At 46.3% G+C, this 20554-nt stretch overlaps 1 protein-coding gene across 3 annotated transcripts in view; it reads left to right on the top strand.

Annotated features, from left to right (window-relative positions):
- Positions 1–20554, top strand: part of ADAMTS12 (ADAM metallopeptidase with thrombospondin type 1 motif 12) — a 3732731-nt gene that overhangs the window by 3535560 nt on the left and 176617 nt on the right. For all 3 annotated transcript variants that reach the window (XM_069220543.1, XM_069220552.1, XM_069220534.1), the window contains one exon: positions 7534–7690. In XM_069220543.1, the coding sequence (XP_069076644.1) occupies positions 7534–7690 (157 nt within the window). The remainder of the gene's footprint in view (positions 1–7533; positions 7691–20554) is intronic.

Raw genomic sequence — 20554 nt, 5'->3', positions numbered from 1 at the left:
GTGGACTTGTGTCCCCCCGGTGCCCTACAAAACCCCCCTGGTCTGCCCTCCGAAGACGCGGGTACTTACCTGCTGGCAGACTGGAACCGGGGCACCCCCTTCTCTCCATTGAAGCCTATGTGTTTTGGGCACCACTTTGAACTCTACACCTGACCGGCCCAGAGCTGCTGGTGTGGTGACTTTGGGGTTGCTCTGAACCCCCAAGGGTGGGCTACCTTGGTCCCCAATTTGAACCCCGTAGGTGGTTTACTTACCTGCAAGAACTAACAATACTTTACCTCCCCCAGGAACTGTGAAAATTGCACTGTGTCCACTTTTAAAACAGCTTATTGTGTTTTATGTAAAAAGTATATATGCTATTGTGATTATTCAAAGTTCCTAAAGTACTTACCTGCAATACCTTTCAAATGAGATATTACATGTAGAATTTGAACCTGTGGTTCTTAAAATAAACTAAGAAAATATATTTTTCTATAACAAAACCTATAGGCCTGGATTTGTCTCTGAGTGTGTGTTCCTCATTTATTGCCTGTGTGTATGTACAACAAATGCTTAACACTACTCCTTTGATAAGCCTACTGCTCGACCACACTACCACAAAATAGAGCATTAGTATTATCTCTTTTTGCCACTATCTTACCTCTAAGTGGAACCCTTGGACTCTGTGCATACTATTCCATACTTTGAAATAGTGCATACAGAGCCAACTTCCTACAAGTAGTGTACACTTTATCACTGTATGTCAAGTACAAATACAAGTCCAATCCCAACCGCTGATCACCAATGTTAGAAATTGTGTCTTTGGTTGGCAGTCAGATTACCCCCTGTCCAAGCAAGGACCCTCACTCTAGTCAGGGTAAAAGAGAATCACCCTCAGTTAACCCCTGCTTACCCCCTTGGTAGCTTGGCACAAGCAGTAGGCTTAACTTCAGAGTGCTAGGTGTAAAGTATTTGTACCAACTCACACAGTAACTTAATGAAAACACTACCAAATGACACAACACAGGTTCAGAAAAATAGAGCATATTTATCTAAACACAACAAGACCAAAATGACAAAAATCCACAATAAACAAGTCAAGTTATCACAATAAATGCAAAAAGAGTCTTTGTGTAATTTTAAACACACACTAATAATGTTACTGTGAAAATGTACCCTAGGTGCGTCAAAAATAACCCTGCATGGGCGAGTGTGCGTCAAAAAGGGCTTGTGATGCGTTGATTACATTCACGAGCGACACCTTGCGTTGTTTCTCCTTCAGTCGGGTCGGCGTGCGTTGTTTCTTTTCTCTGCAGTAGAGCGATGCGTTGATCCGGTCAGCACACTCGGGTCCGGGCAGGCCTTCCGTCGTTTTTACATGCCCAGCGGTGTTTGTGTCGGAAATCCAGCTGCAGGATGATCCGAAAACCACGCAGCGTGGGTTGCGTTCTCACCAGCCTCTGTCAGGATGCTGTGCATCGTTTCTGCAGCCCCGGACATCGATCTTTGGGTCGCGTTGCAGGCAAGCATCAATTTTCAGCCGCGAAGCCGGCGGCATGTCGATTTTTCAGCCGCAGATCGGAGTCATGTCGATCTTTTTCCCGCACAGCTTTCTGTGCGTGAATTTCTCACTCTTGAACTGCCAGCTTCTCCTTTCAGGATCCCAGGAACTGGATGGGCACCATTGGGCAGAGTAGGAGTCTCTCCAGAGACTCCAGGTGCTGGCAGAGAGAAGTCTTTGCTGTCCCTGAGACATCAAACAACAGCAGGCAAGCTCTAAATCAAGCCCTTGGAGATCTTCACAAGAAGGAAGGCAACACAAAGTCCAATCTTTGCCCTCTAACACAGGCAGAAGCAGCAACTGCAGGATAGCTCAAAAAAGCACAGTTACAGTCAGGGAAGCTCTTCTTCCTCAGCTCTTCTCCAGGCAGAGGTTCCTCTTGGTTTCCAGAAGTGTTCTGAAGTCTTTGGTTTTGGGTGCCCTTCTTATACCCATTTTATCCTTTGAAGTAGGCCTACTTCAAAGCAAAGTCTCTCTTGATTGTGAAATCTTGCCTTGCCCAGGCCAGGCCCCAGACACACACCAGGGGGTTGGAGACTGCATTGTGTGAGGGCAGGCACAGCCCTTTCAGGTGTGAATGACCACTCCTCCCCGCCCTCCTAGCACAGATGGCTCATCAGGAAATGCAGACTACACCCCAGCTCCCTTTCTGTCTAGTGTGAGGTGCAACCAGCCCAACTGTCAAACTGACCCAGACAGGGAATCCACAAACAGGCAGAGTCACAGAAATGGTATAAGCAAGAAAATGCTCACTTTCTAAAAGGGGCATTTTCAAACACACAATCTTAAAATCAACTTTACTAAAAGATGTAGTTTTAAACCATGAGCTCAGAGACCCCAAACTCCACTCCCAAAGGAAATCTACACTGTAATCATATTTAAAGGTAGCCCCCATGTTAACCTATGAGAGGGACAGGCCTTGCAACAGTAAAAAACGCATTTAGCAGTATTTCACTGTCAGGACATATAAAACACATTACTGTATGTCCTACCTTAACCATACACTGCACCCTGCTCTTGGGGATACCTAGGGCCTACCTTAGGGGTGTCTTACATGTAAGAAAAGGGAAGGTTTAGGCCTGGCAAGTGTGTACAGTGGCAGGTCTGAGACATGATTACAGAGCTACTCATGGGTGGCACAACCAGTGCTGCAGGCCCACTAGTAGCATTTGATTTATAGGCCCTGGGCACCTCTAGTGCACTTTGCTAGGGACTTACTAGTAAATCAAATATGCCAATCATGGGTAAGCCATACACATTTTGTAAAGGAGCATTTGCACTTTAGCACTGGTTCGCAGTGGTAAAGTGCACAGAGTAACAAAAACAGTAAAACCAGAGTCCAGCACACATCAACAACTTGGGAAACAGAGGCAAAAAGTTAAGGGAGACCACGCCAAGGATGAAAAGTCTAACAAACATCAGAATGGTGTGCTAAGTGGGGTCAGGTGTCTGTTTCTTTTCCTTTATCGACTTTCTTTGGTTAGACAGCAGCTACAGCATTGTTCTGTGCTAGACGCACGCCAGGGACTAAACACAGTAGATACTTATAATAAGTTGGTTTAAAAATGTCTTTCTAACATTGTGTCTGTCAAACATTATTGACCTTCAGTGAGGCAATCGTTTTCCAAAGTGCAGTGTAATGATTTGCATGAGCAGGGAAAGGTGCGCATCCCCCTTCTTTGCTTTTTGAACTCTCGCCCCAGACAGTGTTACAGATAGCACCGCAAGCAGTACTTTACCGTGTATTTAGAGCGGGCTTTGGGTATGCTTGTTGCTTGCGATCACGTGGCTTTTTTGTCTATTTCAGCTCTCCTCTCCGGACTCAATGGCTGGCTTCCATTTTCTTTTGCTTGTCCCGCCTCTGGAGCATTTAAGCATTTAAGTTTCACCTTACTTTTGACAGTAGGCCACTATATCTCTTTGTGCCATTTGTGATTTAGCACTCCATGTTAATGCATGCTCTGCCTCCCTCCACCCCCACCCTCCTCGTTACTAGTCTGTTCTTCACAGGCACTTCACCTGCAGGTGATTGCACTTGTTTGCTCACTTTTCAAGTCCCACCAACTCGCTGTCCCCAGCCACCAGTTTTCCTGTCTACCCACCTTGGTATGTATCTCTCCCCATTTCCTCGACACAGACCACTACTACAAATTTATATTTTCTCTGTTTCCAAGCTGGGCTCCAGGTTGCAACTTGACACAACTTTTTGGCCATTTTGGTAGTTGAAAAAATACAGTACCAAGATGCAGAATCTTATTTTATGAGCTTCCAAGATGACCATCACGTTTTGTGCAGATGCAACTTCACGACCATCTTGCAATTATAGAAAATACTATTGTAAATTGGCTGGCCAGCTTATTATAGCTCTCATTTTCCCTATGTCTGCAAAACTGAAAAAATGTTTAAAAAAACATGGTTCCAAGCCAGAGCCCTCTTCTGACACCAGCAGCAGAGCACTAGAAAGTAAACAGAGGGTGGTATGAGGAAGCAGGGGCTTTGCTGGAGTGAAGGATGTAAATATTTTAAGGTGCCCTGGAATGTATGATTCACTGCAAAGAGTCAGTGAGAACTGTCAGAAAATTCACCTTGGGACCAGCAGCATGATAGAGGCTAATGCGGAAGCAGAGAGGGGATAAGATAGTACATGGACACTGGAAAAGAGAGGGCTGTATAGAATGAGTCTTTGTGCTTGTGACACAGATTAGGTTTACCAAGATATTTATATTCTCTCTCTGCTGGTGTTGCTGCCCCAAACTTTCTGGGTAACAGGTTTTGATGCCCTGTACTTTCTGGGATAACACATTCGGCCTTAAGAGCACTTATCTCTGCTTTTAATTGTAGTGTTCATTAAGAGAGGACCAGGTAATCTAACACCATTTCATGCTGTTCTACTGCACCTCGTTGACTCCTGTTAGAAAGTTCAATTTATTTGGTGCGTTACCACACCGAGACCAATTGAAATCATGATATAAGACCAATTGATTTTGCCAGTGCTTGTTTATAAACCTCATAGATTTGCAATTTAAATACGGCAGACTGTGATAAAAATCTGTGTAGCGTTGCAGACGGTCAGGAGCAGCAAATACTCACCACCCTATTTATGAGTCTATGTTGATCAATTCTACAAATGTCAAAAGTATACAACTATGAGAATTGCTTCCTCCTGCAGTATAAACATTCTGTCACTACCTGGGAACACTGCAGTGGTTTAAAGCTGCTGATGCAGATATGTTAATTAGAAATAATGATGAGTTTTTATGCATTTTTGATCCATAAGAAAATGGTAGAGATACATAATACAGAAAAATGAGTGTGCATGTTTGAAAATGTGCCCACGGAGAGTGGTCAGCAAGATTCACAAATTATACTAAAAATGACAAAAAATATGTGAAATGTTGAAAATGCGTAATAATAATGTAGTAGTATGTCATAATGAGATATATAACGTATGTTTTGCATTATATTGTAGAGTTAACTTAGCCGAAGTTGTGGCCTAGTTTTTCCAGGCCCCATGCAGAAGCTGCATTACTAGCACAATGTAGAGAAGCTAATGTGCTGAACTGCTTATTGTTTAATAAAATCTGCTCAGTAAAAATCCTATGCGTGAACCGACGGGCAGGAGATGGGGGAATCATAATTGTAACAAGGACTGTGTAAAGCAGACGAGATGTACTTTCCCAGGACTCGAACAATGGAGACACTGACTGGAGAAGAAGATGCAACATTTTTGATACTTGACGAGCCGGATGATGAGAACATCAGACAATGAACCAATCAACAGTCTGAGAATCATGAAATACTAGAATCTATAGATTTGGTGTGTTTTATCCATTGACTATGTAAATAAACGCATGACTAATTGACCAATTAGCAATTGGGGGATAGGCTGGGTGACTTTAATATAATTGTCATGACAAAGGGGAAAAACTAGAGAGAAGCGATGGAGAGAATAGATGTTCGAGGTTAGGCGTGGACATTCGAAGAGATTTGAGATTCTGTAATTGGGCTCATGCTGTTGAGAGCCTGATGTGATGCTGATCGATTGATGACCTGAAGACGAAGACTGACTTTGTTGCTGATCCATATTGTGGATAGGTAGCTATAACAATGTGACTGATTTTTGTGCCTTTTCTTTCTAGGTACTAACTGCTCTGTTTTATAGATTTTCTCCTAGTTAGATGTTTTTCCAAATTCATGTTCTAAACTGTTTTTGCATGAGGTCCCACATGCTAATGCTAATCTGGGTTAGGTAGGGTTCTTATTCTGAGACGTTGACATATATGTTGACAAATGATTGACGGACTGGTTTGCTGAACTCTGCTACTCATGTTAACATAATCATCGTTATTGGCTTATGTTGAGGCATTAGAATGTATGTCTTCTCAAGATCTGATTAGATCATGTTATTGGTGGTCACTAATTAATTAATCTTGAGTTGATTTGAATAAAGTTTGAATTAACCTCATGACTTAGTATTGTAACCAATAGGAAATAAAAATTACTAAACGTATACTGCGTTCTGGTTATTCATGACTAATGGTCATGGTGTGGTTTATCAACTGTTGATTAATGATTTGCTTATTGGTTATTGTTTTGTATATTGATTATTGATGCACATTGGTGACACTGTAGCTAGGTTACTCCATGCGAATCAAATCGTTCATCGACCTATACGCCTCCCCTTGTAAGTTTACTTTCTAAGGACCAGGCTCGCTAGCAAAGCCAATAATGTCTCTGCAGTCATTGGTTAGTTTCCATCACTCACGATGTCCAGTCAATCACATGTTCCTTTATGTGAACCAGAATGCAAAATATTATACAATCCACATGATTTAGCTCATTAAACGTTTGATTTAAGTTCCTCCAGATGAATATATTTTGGTAAGAAAATTCTTCCCTTTAGCCCATTAAAATGAATGCAATTGGCCAAACGCTATCTACAAATTTGCACACTTTTACATTTTTCCATTGGGAAGATTTATGAATACCCACTGACTTTATCAGTATTTACCAGTGTGCCAGGGACACGCCCTACCTCTTTCCTGGAAATTCCTACGTTTATACCACTACCCCTGAAAAAGCACCACAATAACAGGTTTTCCCACTGGATAAATTCCATCTGTGGATTAAATATATGGGATCTTGAATCTGCACCCAGATGCCATTTTAGTTACAATCAAGTTAAAAATAGGTGAAACAAACATTGGAGCATATTTTCAAGGAATTGAAGTAGGGCAGTGCTGCAAGTTTTTCTGCTACGCTGTCCTACGCCAATTTGAAAGGGCAGAAATACACCATATTTGCAAGATATGGTACATTTGTCTTTTCTCCTGCGCTGGTGCTCAATTTGCTGCCTAGCGCCAACACAGGCACCCTTGCACCATGGTGCAACGGTGTCTGCATCATTTGCAGGATTGTTTTTGAGCAGGAAGGTGCACCTTCCTACACAAAAACAATCCAGAGAGGCTTTTTCCTCTTTCCATGTGTGGTGTAAAATGCAGCACACATAAAAGAGGAAACAAGAGGAAAAATAAAAAATATTTCTCCTAGTTGCACCTGCCCTGGGGAGGCATACAGTTTTGATGCATTCCCAGGGTTACAGATTCTTGTGAATATAGGAATGCATCAAAACCCATGGTTGTAGAGTGGGAACACCCACCACAACGCTCATGGAATGTCTCCCTGACGCAGTATAAGGCAACATATCGACCTAAGCTGCGTTGCCTTACACCATGTCTAGGAGGCCATGAAAAAAGCCACGCAAAGTGGTTTTGCATTGCCTCATAGATATGGGTCTGCACACTGCGCCACCACAGCATCATAAAAAGTTTTGCAACAGCAGCGCAAGGGGCTTGGGAACCTCAATTGTGTATATCATGCCCTTTTAGATTAATAACTTAATTTTAGATATGCATTTTCCACATCGACCCTAATGTCTGTTGCTGGTCTGTCTATTCAAATATCTCACCCATGAATGAACTTTCATCTTCCAGTGTTCTTCTTCATGCGGTGGTGGGACCCAAAGCCGCACTGTAACGTGTATGAACATAGAACACAACATAACTGAGGATCACCATCTGTGTGAACAAAAGGAGCCCAGACCTCAAGAACACAGGAAGTGTAATTTTCAACCATGCAACCTCAACACAGGTATGTTGAGCCGTGTTATGTGTGGTGTCTGGCCACAATTGCATCAGAACATATCAGCAACAGAAGCAGAAAATCTAAATATTTGCCATTGACTAGATAATAGGTGGAATATTAGATGTTCATTTTTAGTTTGATACCATGCATTGATAAGGTATGTTTTTCTGATTGATTTTACTGACATTCTACAAGCAAAAGTAACACTGCTATAATCATTGCAAAAAGTAAGGCCTGCATTTTAGAAAAAACCTTTCTAAAATGTATTGAAAGGCAAGATGTAGAGTAAGTGACACCACAAGCTTAGCCTGTGGTGCCAATATTAACTCTCAACAGCCTCCTGCTTGCTACTGAGGAGCTCAGAGAATACAAAGGAATGGAAACTGCAGATAATAAATTAGCCTACTAGTTGCTAACTCTGACTACCCCATTTGATGAGGATATGCAAAGTGAGAGCAAATTTTACGCAGGGGTGGCTCCACTGCAATCGCAAAGGAGCGGCGCCCCACTGGCTCAGGGCCAGCAGCTGAAAAATAAAACAATATTTAATTATCATTTTATTTTTGCAGCTGCTGGCTGAGCCAGCATGTGCAGGGAGTGGTGGGGCTGGGCCATGGGATGAGGGAGGATGAGTGAAGTGAGTGCACTTAAAAGTGCAAATGGCCAGCCGTCTTAGGCCAGCCAAACTGACATGTGCACTTAGGTTTCTCCAGCCCGGCTTTGATTGCACAGCCTGGTTGGAGAAACAGCACAGACTCTAGTGCACTGTCTGAGCTGCAGACCAACCCACTCAGACCAATCCTGATGCTGCTCTTGATGCTGCTCTCATGCAAGGTATAGCATGAGAGCAGCACCAGGATTGCGTGGGGAGTCTGTGCCGGTGCTGGGACACCAACACCATCGGTAGAGGAGCGAGGTGGCTGGCTGCGGCAGACAGGTACGTTTAAAAAATTTTTTTTTATTATTTCCCCCATCTCCCATTCCCCGCTTTGAGATTTGCTGCAGCAGACACTGATTTTACTTATGTTAAAGAGGCATAGTAGGGTTCTATAATTAGGTATTAATTCAATGTATTTTCAATGTTAAGTAAGTTCTGATTTTCTGTTGGGATAAATGGCACTCTTGGTTCACCAATCAGCAAGATATATGAAATAAGGTTCCCACTCTGCATTACTGATTCATATTTTTGCTAATGGAGTTAAGGGACACACCAAAGATTTTGAATAGGATTTCCTTTATGAATGGGTCTGTCGTGGATATTTCTATTCAGATGTAACTCATAATGATTAAATCAAATCAAATCAAATCATTAACATTTATAAAGCGCGCTACTCACCCGTGCGGGTCTCAAGGCGCTAGGGGGGAAAGGGGGGGTTATCGCTGCTAGAACAGCCAAGTCTTTAGGAGTCTCCGGAAAGCGGAGTGGTCCTGGGTGGTCCTGAGGCTGGTGGGGAGGGAGTTCCAGGTCTTGGCCGCCAGGAAGGAGAAAGATCTCCCACCCGCCGTGGAGCGGCGGGTGCGAGGGACGGCAGCAAGTGCGAGTCCAGCGGAGCGGAGGGGGCGGGTGGGGACGTAGAAGCTGAGGCGTCTGTTGAGGTATTCCGGTCCCTTGTTGTGGAGGGCTTTGTGTGCGTGGGTGAGAAGACGGAAGGTGATCCTTTTGCTGACTGGGAGCCAATGCAGGTGTCTCAGGTGTGCGGAGATGTGGCTGTTGCGGGGTACGTCGAGGATGAGGCGGGCCGAGGCGTTTTGGATGCGTTGCAGGCGGTTTTGGAGTTTGGCGGTGGTCCCGGCGTAGAGGGTGTTGCCGTAGTCCAGGCGACTCGTGACAAGGGCGTGGGTCACGGTTTTTCTGGTGTCGGCGGGGATCCAGCGGAAGATCTTGCGGAGCATGCGGAGAGTGAGGAAGCAGGCGGAGGACACGGCGTTGACTTGCTTGGTCATGGTGAGAAGAGGGTCCAAGATGAAGCCGAGGTTGCGGGCGTGGTCTGCGGGGGTCGGTGCGGTGCCGAGGGCCGTGGGCCACCAGGAGTCGTCCCAGGCGGACGGGGTGTTGCCGAGGATGAGGACTTCCGTTTTTTCAGAGTTCAGCTTTAGGCGGCTGAGCCTCATCCAATCTGCGACGTCCTTCATACCCTCTTGTAGGTTGGTCTTGGCGCTGGCGGGGTCCTTGGTGAGGGAGAGTACAAGTTGGGTGTCGTCGGCGTAGGAGGTGATGATGATGTTGTGCTTGCGTACGATGTCGGCGAGGGGGCTCATGTAGACATTGAAGAGTGTCGGGCTGAGCGATGAGCCTTGAGGTACGCCGCAGATGATCTTGGTGGGTTCTGAGCGAAACGGAGGGAGGTAAACTCTTTGGGAGCGGTTAGCGAGGAAGGAGGCGATCCAGTCCAGGGCCTGGCCTTGGATCCCGGTGGAGCGTAGGCGGGTGATTAGGGTGCAGTGACAGACGGTGTCAAAGGCAGCCGAGAGGTCGAGGAGAATGAGGGCGACTGTTTCACCGTTGTCCATCAGGGTTCTGATGTCGTCTGTGACTGAGATGAGGGCGGTTTCCGTGCTGTGGTTGGTTCGGAATCCGGTTTGTGAAGGGTCGAGCAGGTTGTTGTCTTCCAGGAAGGTGGTCAGCTGTTTGTTGACGGTCTTTTCTATTACCTTGGCTGGGAAAGGTAGAAGAGAGATGGGGCGGAAGTTTTTCAGGTCGCTTGGGTCAGCCGTAGGTTTCTTTAGTAGGGCGTTGACTTCAGCGTGCTTCCAGCATTCGGGGAAGGTAGCAGAAGAAAAAGAAGAGTTGATGACGGTCTGGAGGTGCGGGGCGATGATGTCGTCGGCTTTGTTAAAGATGAAGTGCGGGCAGGGGTCCGAAGGGGCGCCGGAGTGGATAGAGTTCATGATGGATTTGGTTTCTTCCGTGTTGATGTGGGTCCAGTTGTTGAGGGTGATGTCCGGGGAAGCGGGTTCAGTGGTGTATGGTTGGGTCTGGTGTCCGAAGCTGTCGTGGAGGTCGCTGATCTTGCGATGGAAGAAAGTGGCAAGGGATTCGCACAAATCCTGTGAGGGCGTGACGGCGTTGGCGCTGGCGCTGGGGTTGGAGAACTCTTTGACGATGCTGAAGAGTTCTCTGCTGTTGTGGCTGTTTTTGTCTAGTCTGTCGGTGAAAAAGTTCCTTTTGGCAGTGCGGATCAGGTGGTGGTGTTCGCGTGTAGCGTTCTTGAGGGCGGTCATGTTGTCAGCGGTGTGGTCCTTGCGCCAGGCCTTCTCAAGGGCACGACAAGTTTTCTTTGATTCTTTGAGGGTGTCAGAGAACCAGAGAGGTTTTTTGGTGTTGGTCTGTCGATGCGTGCGTTTGAGGGGAGCAAGGTTGTCAGCGCAGTTGGAGATCCAGTTTGTGAGGTTGAGAGCTGCGTCGTTGGGGTCGGTGGTGAGGGTGGGTTGGTTGGCGGCGAGAGCGGAGAAGAGTTGCTCTTCAGGGATCTTGTTCCACTGTCGACGAGGGATGGGTTGAGTGCGGAGGTGGGAGGTCTCGCGTCGGAATGTGAAGTGGACGCAGCTGTGGTCGGTCCAGTGTAGGGCAGAGGTGTGGCTGAAGAAGACGTGTTTGCTGGCGGAGAAGATAGGGTCGAGCGTGTGTCCGGCGATGTGGGTGGCGGTGTTCACCAGTTGTTTGAGGCCGAGGTTGGCGAGGTTGTCGAGCAGGGTGGTGGTGTTGGGGTCGTTGTTTTGTTCCAGATTACATTCATTTCACAAAACTACATAGGCAAGTGACTATCTTTGCAGTGAATGGCCTGTAGGCGGTTTGGAGAAATTCTGCATTGTTGTGTTTCCAAGTCCACTGAGATAGCAAAGCTGTCACCAGACCTTATGAAATCGATGGAAAAAGAGCTTTAACCACTTCGCTGCCAGGCCTTTTCCCCCTCCTGTGCCAGGCCTTTTTTTGCCTATTTGGGGCAGTTCGCGCTTAGGCCCTCATAACTTTTTGTCCACATAAGCTAACCAAGCCAAATTTGCGTCCTTTTTTTCCAACATCCTAGCGATTCTAAAGGTACCCAGACTTTGTGGGTTCCCCTGAAGGAGGCCAAGAAATTGGCCAAAATACAGTGAAAATTTCGTTTTTTTCAAAAAAATTGGAAAAAGGGGCTGCAGAAGAAGGCTTGTGGTTTTTCCCCTGAAAATGGCATCAACAAAGGGTTTGCGATGCTAAACTCAGCAGCTTCCCAGCTTTCAGGAACAGGCAGAGTTGAATCCGAAAACCCAATTTTTCAACACAATTTTGGCATTTTACTGGGGCATACCCCATTTGTGCAATTTTTTGTGCTTTCAGCCTCCTTCCAGTCAGTGACCGGAATGGTCATGAAACCAATGCTGGATCCCAGAAACCTAAACATTTCTGAAAAGTAGACAAAATTCTGAATTCAGCAAGGGGTCATTTGTGTAGATCCTACAAGGGTTTCCTACAGAAAATAACAGCTGAAAAAGAAAAATATTGAAATTGAGGTGAAAAAAACATCAATTTTTCTCTACTTTTTACTCAGTAACTTTTCCCTGCAATGTCAGATTATCGAAAGCAATATACCGTTACGTCTGCTGGACTCCTCTGGTTGCGGGGATATATAGGGTTTGTAGGTTCATCAAGAACCCGAGGAACCCAGAGCCAATAAATGAGCTGCACCCTGCAGTGCGTTTTCATTCTATACCGGGTATACAGTAATTCATTTGCTGAAATATAAGGAGTAAAAAATAGCTATCAAGAAAACCTTTGCATTTCCAAAAAGGGCACAAGATAAGGTGTTGAGGAGCAGTGGTTATTTGCACATCTCTGAATTCCGGGGTGACCATAGTAGCACGTGAATTACATGGAATTTCTCAAATAGATGTCTTTTTTACACACACCCCTATATTTGGAAGGAATAAATGTAGAGAAAGACAAGGGGCAATAACACTTGTTTTGCTATTCTATGTTCCCCCAAGTCTCCTGATAAAAATGATACCTCACTTGTTTGGGTAGGCCTAGCGCCCGCGACAGGATATGCCCCAAAACACAACGTGGACACATCACAGAAAACAGAGCTGTTTTTAGCAAAGTGACTACCTGTAGATTTTGGCCTCTAGCTCAGCCGGCACCTAGGGAAACCTACCAAACCTGTGCATTTCTGAAAACTAGAGACCTAGGGGAATCCAAGGAGGGGTGACTTGTGTGGCTCGGACCAGGTTCTGTTACCCAGAATCCTTTGCAAACCTCAAAATTTGGCTAAAAAAACACATGTTCCTCTCATTTCTGTGGCAGAAAGTTCTGGAATCTGAGAGGAGCGACAAATTTCCTTCCACCCAGCATTCCCCCACGTCTCCCGATAAAAATGATACCTCACTTGTGTGGGTAGACCTAGCGCCCGCGACAGGATATGCCCCAAAACACAACCTGGACACATCACAGAAAACAGAGCTGTTTTTAGCATAGTGACTACCTGTAGATTTTGGCCTCTAGCTCAGCCGCCACCTAGGGAAACCTACCAAACCTGTGCATTTCTGAAAATTAGAGACCTAGGGGAATCCAAGGAGGGGTGACTTGTGTGGCTCGGACCAGGTTCGGTTACCCAGAATCCTTTGCAAACCTCAAAATTTGGCTAAAAAAACACATGTTCCTCACATTTCTGTGGCAGAAAGTTCTGGAATCTGAGAGGAGCCACAAATTTCCTTCCACCTAGCGTTCCCCCACGTCTCCCTATAAAAATGATACCTCACTTGTGTGGGTAGGCCTAGCGCCCGCGACAGGATATGCCCCAAAACACAACGTGGACATATCACAGAAAACAGAGCTGTTTTTAGCAAAGTGACTACCTGTAGATTTTGGCCTCTAGCTCAGCCGCCACCTAGGGAAACCTACCAAACCTGTGCATTTCTGAAAACTAGAGACCTAGGGGGATCCAAGGAGGGGTGACTTGCGGGGCTCGGACCAGGTTCTGTTACCCAGAATCCTTTGCAAACCTCAAAATTTGGCTAAAAAAACACATGTTCCTCACATTTCTGTGGCAGAAAGTTCTGGAATCTGAGAGGAGCCACAAATTTCCTTCCACCCAGCGTTCCCCCACGTCTCCCGATAAAAATGATACCTCACTTGTGTGGGTAGGCCTAGCGCCCGCGACAGGATATGCCCCAAAACACAACGTGGACATATCACAGAAAACAGAGCTGTTTTTAGCAACGTGACTACCTGTAGATTTTGGCCTCTAGCTCAGCCGCTACCTAGGGAAACCTACCAAACCTGTGCATTTCTGAAAACTAGAGACCTAGGGGGATCCAAGGAGGGGTGACTTGCGGGGCTCGGACCAGGTTCTGTTACCCAGAATCCTTTGCAAACCTCAAAATTTGGCTACAAAAACACATGTTCCTCACATTTCTGTGGCAGAAAGTTCTGGAATCTGAGAGGAGCCACAAATTTCCTTCCACCCAGCGTTCCCCCACGTCTCCCGATAAAAATGATACCTCACTTGTGTGGGTAGGCCTAGCGCCCGCGACAGGATATGCCCCAAAACACAACGTGGACATATCACAGAAAACAGAGCTGTTTTTAGCAAAGTGACTACCTGTAGATTTTGGCCTCTAGCTCAGCCGCCACCTAGGGAAACCTACCAAACCTGTGCATTTCTGAAAACTAGAGACCTAGGGGGATCCAAGGAGGGGTGACTTGCGGGGCTCGGACCAGGTTCTGTTACCCAGAATCCTTTGCAAACCTCAAAATTTGGCTAAAAAAACACATGCTCCTCACATTTCTGTGGCAGAAAGTTCTGGAATCTGAGAGGAGCCACAAATTTCCTTCCACCCAGCGTTCCCCCACGTCTCCCGATAAAAATGATACCTCACTTGTGTGGGTAGGCCTAGCGCCCGCGACAGGATATGCCCCAAAACACAACGTGGACATATCACAGAAAACAGAGCTGTTTTTAGCAAAGTGACTACCTGTAGATTTTGGCCTCTAGCTCAGCCGCCACCTAGGGAAACCTACCAAACCTGTGCATTTCTGAAAACTAGAGACCTAGGGGGATCCAAGGAGGGGTGACTTGCGGGGCTCGGACCAGGTTCTGTTACCCAGAATCCTTTGCAAACCTCAAAATTTGGCTAAAAAAACACATGTTCCTCACATTTCTGTGGCAGAAAGTTCTGGAATCTGAGAGGAGCCACAAATTTCCTTCCACCCAGCGTTCCCCCACATCTCCCGATAAAAATGATACCTCACTTGTGTGGGTAGGCCTAGCGCCCGCAACAGGATATGCCCCAAAACACAACGTGGACATATCACAGAAAACAGAGCTGTTTTTAGCAAAGTGACTACCTGTAGATTTTGGCCTCTAGCTCAGCCGCCACCTAGGGAAACCTACCAAACCTATGCATTTCTGAAAACTAGAGACCTAGGGGAATCCAAGGAGGGGTGACTTGTGTGGCTCGGATGAGGTTCTGTTACCCAGAATCCTTTGCAAACCTCAAAATTTGGCTAAAAAAACACATGTTCCTCACATTTCTGTGGCAGAAAGTTCTGGAATCTGAGAGGAGCCACAAATTTCCTTCCACCCAGCGTTCCCCCACGTCTCCCGATAAAAATGATACCTCACTTGTGTGGGTAGGCCTAGCGCCCGCGACAGGATATGCCCCAAAACACAACGTGGACATATCACAGAAAACAGAGCTGTTTTTAGCAAAGTGACTACCTGTAGATTTTGGCCTCTAGCTCAGCCGCCACCTAGGGAAACCTACCAAACCTGTGCATTTCTGAAAACTAGAGACCTAGGGGGATCCAAGCAGGGGTGACTTGCGGGGCTCGGACCAGGTTCTGTTACCCCGAATCCTTTGCAAACCTCAAAATTTGGCTAAAAAAACACATGTCCCTCACATTTCTGTGGCAGAAAGTTCTGGAATCTGAGAGGAGCTACAAATTTCCTTCCACCCAGCGTTCCCCCAAGTCTCCCGATAAAAATGATACCTCACTTGCGTGGGTAGGCATAGCGCCGGCGACAGGAAACACCCCAAAGCGCAACGTGGACACATCCTAAATTTTGGAAAAAAACAGAGGTGTTTTTTGCGAAGTGCCTACCTGTAGATTTTGGCCTCTAGCTCAGCCGGCACCTAGGGAAATCTACCAAACCTGTGCATTTCTGAAAACTAGAGACCTAGGGGAATCCAAGGAGGGGTGACTTGCGGGGCTCGGACCAGGTTCTGTTACCCAGAATCCTTTGCAAACCTCAAAATTTGGCTAAAAAAACACATGTTCCTCACATTTCTGTGGCAGAAAGTTCTGGAATCTGAGAGGAGCTACAAATTTCCTTCCACCCAGCGTTCCCCCACGTCTCCCGATAAAAATGATACCTCACTTGTGTGGGTAGGCCTAGCGCCCGCGACAGGATATGCCCCAAAACACAACGTGGACATATCACAGAAAACAGAGCTGTTTTTAGCAAAGTGACTACCTGTAGATTTTGGCCTCTAGCTCAGCCGCCACCTAGGGAAACCTACCAAACCTGTGCATTTCTGAAAACTAGAGACCTAGGGGGATCCAAGGAGGGGTGACTTGCGGGGCTCGGACCAGGTTCTGTTACCCAGAATCCTTTGCAAACCTCAAAATTTGGCTAAAAAAACACATGTTCCTCACATTTCTGTGGCAGAAAGTTCTGGAATCTGAGAGGAGCCACAAATTTCCTTCCACCCAGCGTTCACCCACGTCTCCCGATAAAAATGATACCTCACTTGTGTGGGTAGGCCTAGCGCCCGCGACAGGATATGCCCCAAAACACAACGTGGACATATCACAGAAAACAGAGCTGTTTTTAGCAAAGTGACTACCTGTAGATTTTGGCCTCTAGCTCAGCCGCCACCTAGGGAAACCTACCAAACCTATGCATTTCTGAAAACTAGAGACCTAGGGGAATCCAAGGAGGGGTGACTTGTGTGGCTCGGACCAGGTTCTGTTACCCAGAATCCTTTGCAAACCTCAAAATTTGGCTAAAAAAACACATGTTCCTCACATTTCTGTGGCAGAAAGTTCTGGAATCTGAGAGGAGCTACAAATTTCCTTCCACCCAGCGTTCCCCCACGTCTCCCGATAAAAATGATACCTCACTTGTGTGGGTAGGCCTAGCGCCCGCGACAGGATATGCCCCAAAACACAACGTGAACATATCACAGAAAACAGAGCTGTTTTTAGCAAAGTGACTACCTGTAGATTTTGGCCTCTAGCTCAGCCGCCACCTAGGGAAACCTACCAAACCTGTGCATTTCTGAAAACTAGAGACCTAGGGGGATCCAAGGAGGGGTGACTTGCGGGGCTCGGACCAGGTTCTGTTACCCAGAATCCTTTGCAAACCTCAAAATGTGGCTAAAAAAACACATGTTCCTCACATTTCTGTGGCAGAAAGTTCTGGAATCTGAGAGGTGCCACAAATTTCCTTCCACCCAGCGTTCCCCCACGTCTCCCGATAAAAATGATACCTCACTTGTGTGGGTAGGCCTAGCGCCCGCGACAGGATATGCCCCAAAACACAACGTGGACATATCACAGAAAACAGAGCTGTTTTTAGCAAAGTGACTACCTGTAGATTTTGGCCTCTAGCTCAGCCGTCACCTAGGGAAACCTACCAAACCTGTGCATTTCTGAAAACTAGAGACCTAGGGGGATCCAAGGAGGGGTGACTTGCGGGGCTCGGACCAGGTTCTGTTACCCAGAATCCTTTGCAAACCTCAAAATTTGGCTAAAAAAACACATGTTCCTCACATTTCTGTGGCAGAAAGTTCTGGAATCTGAGAGGAGCTACAAATTTCCTTCCACCCAGCGTTCCCCCAAGTCTCCCGATAAAAATGATACCTCACTTGCGTGGGTAGGCCTAGCGCCTGCGACAGGAAACACCCCAAAGCGCAACGTGGACACATCCACAATTTTGGGAGAAAACAGTGCCTACCTGTGGATTTTGGCCTGTAGCTCACCCGGCGCCTAGGGAAACCTACCAAACCAGTGCATTTCTGAAAACTAGAGACCTAGGGGAATCCAAGGAGGGGTGACTTGCGGGGCTCGGACCAGGTTCTGTTACCCAGAATCCTTTGCAAACCTCAAAATTTGGCTAAAAAAACACATGTTCCTCACATTTCTGTGGCAGAAAGTTCTGGAATCTGATAGGAGCCACAAATTTCCTTCCACCCAGCGTTCCCCCAAGTCTCCCGATAAAAATGATACCTCACTTGTGTGGGTGGCCCAGGTGCCTGCAACATAATAAGGCCCAAAACCTGAAGGGATAGAAGGGATAGCACAGCAAGTTTATAAGGGCATATTCTTTTATACATCTTTAGACGGACTCTGCTTTGGGGACCCACATAAGTGAGGTGTCATTTTACTTGGGAGACTGAGGGGAAAACTGGGGAGTAGGAATTTTGTGCTGGAGCGGTGATCCTACTAAGAAAAATCAGGAAAATATGCTTTTTTATGCAAATTGTGAGGTTTACAGAGGAGTCTGGGTAAGAAAATGTTGGGGGAGCCACACAAGCCACACCTCCCTAGACTCCTTGGGGTGCCTAGTTTTAAAAAGTTTCTGGGTTTTGTAGGTTTCCCTACATGACGGCCGCACCCAGGACCAAAAACATAGGTGGGCCCTCCCCCCCAAACACAGGTATTTTTGGAATATATCACTTTGATGTGTGCACATACGTCCGTGATGTGCCAAACACTAAAATTGTGAAAAGAAACACACTTAGGTTATGTGAAGAAGACCCCTCACCCACCAACCAAGTTGGTGGCATGCTTCATCATCGGGGTCCCACCTGAGGCACCTAGCGTGTCTCAAGTGTGCTGCGACGCCTGATTACAGCGGAGCAGGTTTTGTCATTTGTACCACACATACTGGTTGGATTTGGCACGAGGGTGAGTGATGGTTCAGTAGATCAAATTTTATTAACAAGAGATTTCACAAAAGTGAAATGCACTGGTAATAACTGAAAGGACATAAAACTGAACCAATGACTCACAGCTCGTGAGCTGTAAAGCCACAACAAGGCACCAACCGCTTTACAGTCCATTCACACACCTTTCATACATGACATGCACTAGACCATTCACGCCGCCATCCACGGGCCCAGCACATTACAAGACTCGCATCCACAGACAGCGCCAGTCAAGGGCCCATCACTTTCATACGCCCACATGCCTGATACAGCAATCACACCAGCTGATGAGTGTGTGGACTGGCGTTTGGCCGGCACTGCCAGCCAAGCGCCACACCACCAGCCAAGCGCCACCCCACCCACACCACCAGCCAAGCGCCACCCCACACACACCGCCAGCCCAGCGCCACCCCACACACACACCGCCAGCCAAGCGCCACCCCACACACACCGCCAGCCAAGCGCCACCCCACACACACCGCCAGCCAAGCGCCACCACACCCACGCCGCCAGCCAAGCGCCACTCTACACATGCCATCCCCTTTTTTTTGTTTTTAAACAACAAAGAAACCACTAATCATAAATTAGTACAAAACTACAAACACAAAAGCTCTAACTGAATACATGACTAATGCCAACCGTGAAACCGAACATATAAAAATATAAAACACCAGTTTACGCTCACGGAATTTCCCAATAATTCTTCTGTGTGTGGTAGCTCCTGAAACAGCCACCCACACACAGCCCAGGCTTTGAAGGACAATCAGGGCAGTACATCCTAGTCTCCTTCCTGATACCTCTTCGAGCACAGACTCTACATCTCTTAGCAGGAAAGTTTTTTTTGGCCGTGGGAGGAATGTGCTCAGCAAAGTGACGATCTTTCAATCTAGCCACATCCTCCACCACTGCTTCTCTAGGAACTCTTGCCTGTTCCAGCACAACAAGGCTAGCTATGATAGACTCCTGAAATTTCACAAATGTCATCCTTGACTCTGGAGAACTATCCTTAAACACAACAAAAGCATTAAAAGTTGCCAAGTGGAACAAGTGAAGCGCTAATTTCTTATACCACACATAAGACTTACGAGCAGCAGTGTAAGGTTCTAAACTCTGATCTACTCTATCAACACCACCCATGTGCTTATTATAGTCTAAGATGCACACAGGTTTGCGCACTTCGGCAACCTGACCCCAAACAGCCACAGGTGAAGTACTCTCATCATGGATGGTGCTTAGCCTGTATACATCCCTCTTGTCTACAAATTTCAGAGCTAGCAGCTCATCATTCCGCAAGGCACTGCACTGTCCCTTCTCAAGTTTTTTACAGACAAGCTCTTTTGGATAGCCTTTCCGATTAGAGCGGATTGTGCCACAAGCAACAGTGTCCACTCTGAACAACTCCTTGAACTACCGAACTCCAGTGTAGAAGTTATCTACATATAAATGGTGACCTTTGTTAAACAGTCGTCTACCAAGTTCCCACACAATTTTCTCACTAACTCCAAAAGTGGGAGGACAACCAGGGGGGTCAATATTGGAATCCCTACCAGTGTAGACCCGGAAATTATAAACATATCCTGTACTACTTTCTGACAGCATATACAATTTAATTCCATACCGTGCCCTCTTGCTAGGAATGTACTGCCTAAAAACCAAACGACACTTGAACAGGACCAAAGACTCATCTACAGATATTTCTTTCCCTGGAACATAGATCTCTGAAAACCGATCTACCAAATGATCAAGGACAGGTCTAATCTTAAAAAGACGGTCAGAATCAGGATGATCTCGTGGCAAGGCTAAAGCATTATCTACAAAATGCAACATCCGAAGAAGAAGCTCATACCGGTTACGACTCATGATGGCAGGAAATATAGCAGTTGCCATCAAGGGACTAGTAGACCAATATGAAGACAGCGACGGCTTCCTTATCAGCCCCATCAAAAAAGTTAAACCCAA

The sequence above is a fragment of the Pleurodeles waltl genome, chromosome 1_1 (assembly GCF_031143425.1).
Source record: "Pleurodeles waltl isolate 20211129_DDA chromosome 1_1, aPleWal1.hap1.20221129, whole genome shotgun sequence".
In the NCBI taxonomy this organism is placed as follows: domain Eukaryota; kingdom Metazoa; phylum Chordata; class Amphibia; order Caudata; family Salamandridae; genus Pleurodeles; species Pleurodeles waltl.
The sequence above is the reverse complement of the archived record's forward strand: the minus strand, read 5'-3'. Positions and strand labels throughout refer to the sequence as shown.